Raw genomic sequence first — 10,180 nt, 5'->3', positions numbered from 1 at the left:
TACATTTTTCGGTTTTCATAAAGTGTACCCCCATCTTCCCGAAAGACGTAGTCCTACGTCAAAAAAGAGGGAAGTTCCTTAAACTAATTGGAAACATTCGTTATGCCTGTCATCTGGCGCTATGCTAACAGGGTTTAGAGCTCATTTTTGGCCTATTAAGCGTATTCCGCACTTTATCCCTCTTTTTCAAATGGATTATTTTTTTTTTAAACTGAATTTTGCACTATGGTTAGCTGATTCACCTTTCCATTGGTACTGCTAGATTTGATGAAGAGTAACAAATTTTTAAGATATTGTTGAAAATGTAACACCCCTGACAGTAAACTCGGCCAACGAGTACGAAATTTGGCCTCACGCATTGACATTCAATGGCACTGCACTTCGGCCTATCGAATGGAGAAAAAAGTTGATTCTATCGGAGTGCTTCTTTAGTTTTCGAGAATAATGAGTATAAACATTCATATCACGTGTTCTTACTGCACACTACGATCTCCTGGAAAATTAATTGTTCACGGTTGTGCAATAAGCAATGAAGCATGATTCCTCTGATTTGAACTCGATGAACATAGATTCTTCCTCTGCTATACGATATGTAGTGATCATCTGAGTGGGATCCGCGTCCAGCGTTTTACAAAGGACGCAATCTCGGCTTTTTACAGCTGTGTAGCTGAACCTCACAATCAGCTTTATTTTCTCCGACATCTCCCTTTTTTTCTTCCAACGGGGCACGAACTTCACACAATGAGTAAGCACCGCAGCAATATTTTCTATCGAGTAACAGGTTATCGCGTATCCTGGACCGATAAAAACTCACAGCTGCCTGTGTCGATAACCAAGATAGCACTGAACTTGACCCACCCTAACGGCCACACACTATGAAATATCATCAAATACACCAACAAGGGACAGTTCGGATAATCGACAACCGCTCTTCCGTATTATTCAAAATATCGTCTTTTATACTTCTTAGTGTAGCTCCTGCTAATTGTAGTGTTTCCAATTTACACATCTCGGTTCCTGTTACAGACGAACCTTCTTATACACAGACTACGAATACTTTCTATCCACAATAGGGCGAAAAGAAAAGAATGCTATATAGCACTAGTTTTCCACTAACTTTTTACACAAGGCTTACAAATCTACTTTACAGGGTCTTTGGAAGGCCAGCAGCCTCCCAACAATAATAGCTCAGAGCCGTAATATCCATAAAACTAAACGTGTAACATTCGGTTCCTAAGCAAATTAACCATTACACATACATAACACAGAACGAGGATTGGACTTACTTTCAACTTCGTATCGTTTCAGCATTCGTTTTGAACAGAATCTTCCCATTGTCATTACACAAACAAAACTACACCCGGTGAAAGGCTTTCCTCTAGCTAAAACAATAGTCACAACGTCACAGCGGTTTGTGTTCGCCAAGGCTTTCACTCTGGAAGATTAGAACGTTAAAACAGACTAGTTATTTGATAACCAGATGGGGGAAAATTTGGGATGGGAAACCAAATGCTAATACCTTGCCGGAGGATGCGTCATGGAATACTTGCTTCTTGTACTGATCACGATTGATTGGGTTCGCTTTTGTTTACCGGGACTAACTATTTACAGGGCACTTAGCGACTTACACTTAAAAACGAACATGTACAGCTGCGTAACTTATCACCTAGAAATGACACTTTGTAGGGGGGGTTTTTGCCACTAAACAATATAGGAATTTTAAACGAGTAACAATCATAAACACAACGTTCGACAACGAATATTGGCGGTTTGCGGTTTTGCGATAGTGGTAAAACTACTACATATTTGTTTTTTGTTGTTGTTATTGTTGCTACATGATACAACTATTCACGACATGGTTTGTCTTTTGCTAGGAAAAAATGGCTCTTTTGTAGTGAACTTAGAACTTATGGCAGTTTCACGTTTCTTCCAATTTTAGAACTTGTTTTCTTTTTGCAAGGGCTTAGAGAAGTGTGGAGGGCGATCCAACGGCACATTGCTGGGATCGGGACTCGGTTTGTTAGCTTTTTGTACTTTGATAAAAAAAAAATCCTTCCTAAATGGGGATTGCTGCTCAGGGAAGCACATTTGGAAATGAACAGGCTGCGTCGCCATCCCCTTCACTCTCAGTCACTTTTCCGCTGACGAAGTGCCAACTGCTGTCAGCCCCGTCTTCGTTGCTGCTACTGCTGCTACTGTTCGGCTTCGGAGTGGTGCTGCTCGCTCTTCCGCCGCTCACTAGGCTGCTGAGCAGACTGCTCCGGCCGCTGTTAGGAAAACGGCGGCGTGTCGCTCTCGGATCGGATCTGTCGGATGCGTACGTCGTCGTACGCGATGGTGAAGATGCTCTTCTTGTCCGTGAGCGGATGGCGTTTGCTCTTGTTGTGGAGCAACGAGTTCATGGCAATGCCGGAGTCGTGGTCGTCTTCCAGGGTGGAAGCGTTGAGGGTTTTGGTGGTGGTTGTGGCAGTCGTAGCGGTTCCGGTTGTTGTTGCCGCAGTGACGGACGGATCCGGAGGTCGAGGTCGTGGTTCTTTGACTTCATTCTCGTGGATCGGAGAAGGTTTGCTGGCGGATGAGTCCACTATCTTGATTTGAACCTTGTTGTCTCGGTTCACGATGGGAGGAGCTTCCGGATATAGGAAGTGCGGAAGCTTGTCCGGAGGAGGAGGAACTTGAGAGCTGGTGTCGTACGCTGATTCGAAGCGATGCTCGGAATGCTGAAGCAGAGGATGACTCGTGGCGTCATTGGATAGCGATTGGGCCTTCTTCGCTAGTTGGATGTCTTCCTTGAGAAACCGAGCATCTTTTGGAGGAGACGTTCGCGGCATTGGTTCGGGCTTTGTCGATTTCGGTTCGTCTTCTTTTGAGGACGAAGATACGACCTTCTTTTTAACAACCTTCTTTTCGATTTCTCTGTACTTGGCGGGTTTTTTCTCGAGTGAATCTTCTCTGAGGTTGTGGTACCAATCCATATACTTCGCAGGGATTTCTCTGCCATCTTCCAGACGTTCTTTCGACAGAGATTTGGTCATTCGAGGAGGTTTCGGCGCAGGACCTTTCTGGGATCGAGAAGGCGACTCGGATGTCGTCAGTCGTATCCTAGTGGAGGTCGTTTCCGTTTTGTTGTCTTTCCTGGATATCCGCTGCTGAATGCCAGACCGCGGTGAAACCGTTACCGATTTGGACGTCGTCGTCACTTCATACGTGTAGTCGTCCATGTCCGAATTGATGTCTAAGCTATCGGCTGAGAAGTACTTTTGAACGACTTCCTTGTCCGATCCGTCCGAATCTTCGAAATACTTTACATTCTTCTTGTAGACCTTCTTCCGCCTGTCCTTCTTTTTGGTTTCTTTATCTTCCAAGGAGTCGGAAATCTCCATCAGTACGTCCTTCTTCAATCTCTCTTCATTCTTCTTCCGCCTCAAAATACTCGCCCGCGTTTCACTGTGTCTTGGTGGAGTCTTCCTCGGTTCCTCTTCTTCCTGAATTGGTGTTCGAATCTTCCGCTTGACCGATTCCACCGTTATGAATCTCTTTCCAGCTTTTCCATTTGATTCCCCATCCGATTTATACTTGGTCTTCTTCCGCGTTCGCTTCCGCTTGATCAGGTATACATCATCCGGGCTATCCGGAGGACTGTACTTCACATATTCGTACTCGTCCTCGGAGAAGGAATCGTCATTCTCGCTCTTTGTTCGCCTCCGGTCAATCTTCATCGGTTCCGTTTGAGTTGACGTTTCGCAATCAGTCTGCGTTGCAACCACCGCCTGACACGGCAAGCTCTGTGTCTCCATTGCTTGATCGTGTTCCTTGTACTTCTCCTCTAGCTTCTCCTTCTCCAGGAGTATCTGTCTCAGCAGCGCATTCTGCTGCTTCAACGATGTCTCAAGTTCCTGATGAATCAACGAATGATTCGACACTGCATGAGTTATCTGAATCTCGTTCTCATCCTCGTCCTTGTTCGATCCCCGGTTTGACTTCTCGTGATCGTGTCCAATCTTCACCTCCGTTACGTGCTCCCCTCGATAACCGGGAACCTCATTCGGAATCGTCTGTATGAACGTCGTCCCTGGCAGTAGCTGATAGTGCTCCCTTATAATCTGCTTTCCATTTGCTTGCTCCTCGATGTACCTCCTCATCAGAATCTCCTTCCCGCCATTATCCACCATTATGTACTGCCCTGGACCTCCTCCTCCTCCTCCTCCGCCACCACCACCTACTCCGGCACCCCTCTGCGGTACATTTACGTAGATATTTTCCTCCTCATTCCTACCCCTCGTTATCAACCGCAAAATTTCCGCATTGCCATCTTTGATGTAATACTGATCCCTCGGTTCCAGCGAATCCTCCACACCATTCACCCCCAGTCCACCCTGGCGCTTGAAGCTTCCCCTTCGTTCGTAGTTCAAATCGCTTCCCCGGTCCATCTCGTGCCGTCGCATCGAATCATCATCGATCTGTGTCTGAGTGGGATGCTGGTGGACTCGCCGCAACGTCTGATACTCCGGATCGTGTTCGTCCACATCCTCCACGTAGATTTCCCGTTGCTCGTTGTTCAGCAGGTTGCTTCGGGATCGGTGCAGACCGTCACCTGCAGCTGCAACCGCAGCACCGTGGTTCTTGGCCGATTTGGATTTATATTCGTTTCTGTAAAGGCAGAGGGGGAAAGGAAACTCATCAGTTCATACAAGTAGGTTAGAAGAGTTTTATATTGGTGACATAATATTAGTAATTCAAGCTAAGCGAAAATTGTATGCAACTGTTGCTTTCTTCGTAGCAATAAGCACAGAACTAGAGTGACTCGGCTACAGGGTTCACGACGCTTTATATCTTCCGGGTTGCGGGAAATTATTCACTATGCAAATGGGCTTACCGACCGACCAACCACCAGAATCAGTTAATGACGAAAGGGATCGATTCCGGTTGGAGGTGGAGGGGGTAGCGGGCACTAGTCCCGAAAATGTTCACCCCCGCAAGGTCGTTCCGAAACCGGGTCAAGGACATCCGGTTGGGACGTTTCGGAAAAGTATTCCGTTTTAACGATTATGTCTGGCGTGTTTATGATACGTTGTACTTGCAAAGGATGGCGCGAAGCGAATAATAAATTCTGCGGGGGACTAGTTCATGATTTGATTATTTTTCACAAATAACATTGCTATATTTGGCTAGATCAAAACAACGCCTTCAGACATTTAAATTTTTATTGATGCGTTTTCGTTACATACTAGTGTTGTTAGTAGACATTGTGCTCAATATGGTAATTCGGAACAATTCTTAAAACTATCATTATTCGATCACTTGTTTTGAAATTCAGTTGTAATGTTCAGGGTACTGGAATTGCTTTGTTCAATTATTTCAATAGATATTCACATGGACTGATTCAGTAAGAGTTGGAAGGTAGGATATTGCACAAGGGAAGAAACTCCCTTGGATTCGTCCAGGAACCCCTCAGGGTAACTTCTGAACATTGTTCAAACATTTTCTGATATTATGAAAGCTTGTCGTTAAGATTTTATCGAACCCACTATGAAGGAGACTCTCGCTTTAAATGCTTAGTGATATGAAACTTATCCTCATTGACCAGTAAGCCCAAATGAGCCAATATCATGACAATTTGGGGAAATATTTTATTTCAAATACGGTTCATTTTTCATGGGGAAACTGTTTTCTGCTTCCTTGGTAAGGTAAAAGGGTTAAGCTGGGTACTGCGGAGTCGTTCGTTTTTGTTTTGCAAGCCAATGGAAAATTGATTGCAGTTTTTTTTTCAAGTTTAAAACTGATTTGCTTTTTCTCAGTCGATTCCCGTCAAAACCTCTAAGCCAGAAGTGCTCGAGCTCCCATGGCTCTATCAAAGTTTGTTTACATACTTGTTTCGCCAAAGAATGTTTTACTGCAATTGAAAGCTCTTAATGTTTGGCTCCCGTTTGACAGTTCACACTGGCTCCCAAGTGACAAGCACATTGAGTGAGTTCACAGTACAAAGGGGTTAAGATCTAATTTCCATCATACTTAGCACAGCCCACACTTTACCTCTCTTTTTCGAACGTTTTTGAACAAAAAACGGAATGTTTCTATCAGGACAAAGTAGGCTGTGCGTGTGGTCGTACCTGACGTTTGTTTTTTTCCGTGGAGTTTTTTATCTATAATCTGTTGCTAATCTGGCCAAACCCAGGCCCTGGAGAAAATTTCTAGTTCCTCAGTCCCTATTATTTGCCGCTGAGAAGCTGTTCTGAAGACAAGTAGAACCTCCACGAGGCGTCCCATCATTCGTTTCGTCCCATCATTAGTTCCATCATTCGTTGAGTCGCAGCGTTGAACCTGACTATTGGCCACGAAAAGGCTTGCCAATGCACATAAAAAATCGACTACATACATCCGAATACTTGTTTATCTCAAATCGACGGAAGACATTCCGCGCAACTACCATAAACCGGACTAGTTCATATTGATCTTCGTCAAGCTTCGTCTACAATTTGGACTTCTACATCAATACATGTCAGCCTGCCTTCAGTTTTTTTTCCTTGATTTGTTTTCCGTCGATCTTGTTTTCCGTGCTGAGCACCAATGCTACCGACGCCAGGAAGGCAGCTCCCACACCTGGACCCTACTCATCGACCCATCAACTCATGAACCGGGGACCAACGGCTTTCCTTCCCTTCCGAAGGAAGGCGTGATCAGAGATGTTATGCCTCAGAACATCCCGGCGGCGCCGACTGGGATTGAACCCTGCTGGGGTGAGAGGTAATCACGCTTACCACTACACCACCGGCGCCGCTAGCCAGCCTTCAGTTAAATTGGCTGAACTTGGTGAGTTCGTTCCATTTTGTCTGTAACGTTGGGAAATCACCTTTTTGTGGTGCGTTACTTCAGCTTCAACTTCAAACTAGGGAATCAGGATTTTTTCAGTAATGAAAGGATAACATTTTAGTGCTTGTTACTTTTTATGATTTGATAATAGTGACAAGACTCGGGTAGTGACCACCGCTGATATGCAAGTCTATATTGTATATTTCAAATTAAAATATTGATTATAATCATAGAGTTTACATAATCCTTTTCCCTTTGTCCTTCTCCTTTTCCTTTCCCTCTTCTATTTTCAGAAAGCGAGTAGGGTAGGATGGTGCCAAACGCACCGTTTAAGCAAAATCGTCAATGGCTGGCGAATGGAAGCTAAAATTAAGAAGAAAGTAATGGCGTTTGGTTCATTACCATGTTTTCTACAAAGATCGAGTGATTTAGAACTACAAAAGGATGATTTTCCATGACTTTCAAGGTATTTTCTAAATTGCTTCCAAAATGATAGCGGGGCAAAACGCCTGATTCATGATGCAATATGCACCACAACATTGGGACAAGACGCACGACAACAATGGCCAAAACGCACCACAACATTGGGGTAAAATGCACCCCATGGTAAACAAACCATAACCCCTGCAAGTAGATAATGCAAAGGGATGCGGTATTTCAAATGATTATTTCTTTATGTTACATCAGAAATAAGGTCTCAAAATCTCAATAGAATGTTAAACTGTGATTCATCAAGTAAAATATCTAAAAATATACGAAACGTAAATTTGTTAATTTTTTTTTGTGATATATGATGTTAAAAGCTTAATTTACAGTCTATGATTTTAACAACTGTGTCCTGTTTTGCACAAAATGTAATTTTTTTAAGGAATCATGAATACATGATTTTATGATCAAGAATTATTTGTTAAACCTTCAGTTGAAAACAATCACAAACCGTTACCCGGAAAATCTGAGGAAAAGTTATCGCTGTTTTTCTATAAGTGGGCATTTTGCCCCAGGGGTGCATTATGGGCTGTTCTCCCTTAATGGCGCTATAGCCATAAGCCATAAAAGGCTAGGACAAGAGTTAGTGCTCATGTCCCAACCGTCAGAAAAAAAATGGAGCATCACTTCACCTTTCTAGCTTTGATGCTTCCAACGACCAACCAATCATATAATTACCAAAATCGGAACGTACGGTACGAGATGTCCACGTTTCATCCTTTTATTGGATGCTGAAGCATCGTGTTTAAATCTTCGATATAAACAGGCCAGATGTTTTCTGAATCATCTTGCCCTTTAAATGCTGCACAGTAGGCTTGGCCGTTTGGATATGTGTGACACATCTTCGATGTGAAACATATATCAAATAGACAAGAAAAATTATGGAGGTATATCCATTATTTTCCAGGATGCTTTCAAGAACTGGCTGTGTTGGTGTTAGATTAGATTAGATTAGAGATTAGAAAAAACGGAATGTTTCTATCAAAGTTATTGGAAAGGTATACGTGCTGTTAGCTTTGACAAAGAGTTACAAATTGTTGAAACCATCATCACTTTCATAGTTATTCTATTCTCCACCGGGGCACATAACATAAGTGGAACTGCAGGCAAAATAACTTTTTAAAAGTTGGCCCCTTTTTTGTGTTGCCTCAGTGGTATAACTGAAAAAGTTGGCCATCGATCTGTCAAAACAAAATTGTCGTGACATCGACGCTGTGCGTTCATAAGAACCAATGTCGAAAACGTAAACAATGGCTTCTTTCGTATATTTCTTGTAGTTCAAAGACAATCCATGTAAGCCACCAATTCCATCGGATAGGGGGACTCTCCCTCTACACAGTTTACGTGTAGTTGACTTGAGTGGTTTTTCATTCTCGAGAAGTTCGCAGAAAGATTTACGTTTGCGACATTAGCTCTTATGAAAGAAAAGCAGATTTACGGTTGCATGCTCAGTAAGCATTGACGTTGACGACGACCCTGCAACTCTTTACTCCTATGGTAAAATCCCATAAGCATCTGAAAATATGTGCATGAAATCTAGCGGACATTGTTTTATCTCTTCACACCACCATAGTGCAAGCGAGCCGCCATCTCTTCACACAATGCTTGATAGTATCTTATGCGATTTTCATATGAGTGAAAAGGTAAGGAAATGACCACAAGGTTTCACGCACAGACTGACGATTGCTTATGGAATTTTACCATAAGAGGAAAGAGATATAGAGTGAAGGCAAATTGTAAATTGTCAGGGTAATGCGCGATGTCAATCATACTAGGTCTGGCCCAACTGACTTATTGGTATTATATTAGTTGAATGTGGAATGTGTTGCTCGTATTCCACCGGTTTATTTTTTACACGAAAAATCTGTTGTCTGCAGCGTTGCCAGGTCATTTTCAGAAAAATCTGGACCAGGTAAAATATAAAATCTGGAAAAATCTGGAATGCTCCAAAAAATCCTCTTTTTAACATAGTGCTATTGAAATCAAAGTGATATGCCAATCTTCCGTAAAAATAGATCAGTATGATCATCTGGAATTTATTTAAATTACATATTTAACTAAATTGTATAAAGTAAATAACTTGTTAGCATTGCTAAAATCATCCAAAAGTTGATAAGTATTGACACGGTGTGCCCAAAAAGTTCAAATATCCATTACGCAACATTTCAATTATTGAGTATATGTGGTTAAATAACAGCAGAAAATATGGTTGGAATTTTTTTTTAAACTGTAACTTTTTAAAAAGAATGAGTAGCAAATAATCAAGGAAATTTGTTGGGATGGATTTTTTGGACTAATAGTCGATGTATCCTTACTATTTAATGCAGCACCAGAATTTAAAAAATATATAAGTTCTAAATAAATTTAATATTACTCTGAGGTTGATCAGATTTACAGTTTAATTCTTGACATCATACAGGGTGCGTGACGAATTTTTGCAGTAAATGGAATATTTGAGAAAAAATACACCAGTTAGTTATTCTTGCAATGAATTTTGTGCGATTTATTTTCTTTCGCAACATATGGAAGTTGTAAGTAAATTTATTCAAAAAAATTGCCTTCCCTTTCGACGACTGTAGTTAGACGTTTCCGGAAACTGCAGTATGCACGTTTTAAAATGTTTCGATCCATAGATGTCATCACTGCCTTGATTTTTGCTTTTAGCGACTTAAGTGTGGTGTGAGGGGTTCTATTGGTATCTCGTTGGACGACGCCCTATACATAATAATCCAACGGATTGATATCGGGACTGCTTGGGGGCCAAATTTCTTCCTCCCAAATTTACGAAATATTTTCCGTAAGCCATTTCTGTGCTTTATTAGCAGTATGAGCAGGTGCTCCGTCTTATCACTTTTCCAAGCCTTTTTTAATATTATACACTGTT

At 42.1% G+C, this 10,180-nt stretch overlaps 1 protein-coding gene across 2 annotated transcripts in view; it reads right to left on the bottom strand.

The window, feature by feature from the left end:
• Positions 1–936: 936 nt before the first annotated feature.
• Positions 937–10,180, bottom strand: part of Cad86C (Cadherin 86C) — a 604,661-nt gene continuing 595,417 nt past the window's right edge. For both annotated transcript variants that reach the window (XM_065234356.1, XM_065234357.1), the window contains one exon: positions 937–4,650. In XM_065234356.1, the coding sequence (XP_065090428.1) occupies positions 2,271–4,650 (2,380 nt within the window). In that variant the 3' untranslated portion in view covers positions 937–2,270. The remainder of the gene's footprint in view (positions 4,651–10,180) is intronic.

This window comes from Ochlerotatus camptorhynchus, unplaced genomic scaffold, assembly GCF_037179485.1.
Source record: "Ochlerotatus camptorhynchus isolate MF236.1 unplaced genomic scaffold, CSIRO-AGI_Acam_v1.1 ptg000433l, whole genome shotgun sequence".
NCBI lineage: Eukaryota > Metazoa > Arthropoda > Insecta > Diptera > Culicidae > Ochlerotatus > Ochlerotatus camptorhynchus.
This window is presented reverse-complemented; position numbering and strand designations above follow the sequence as displayed.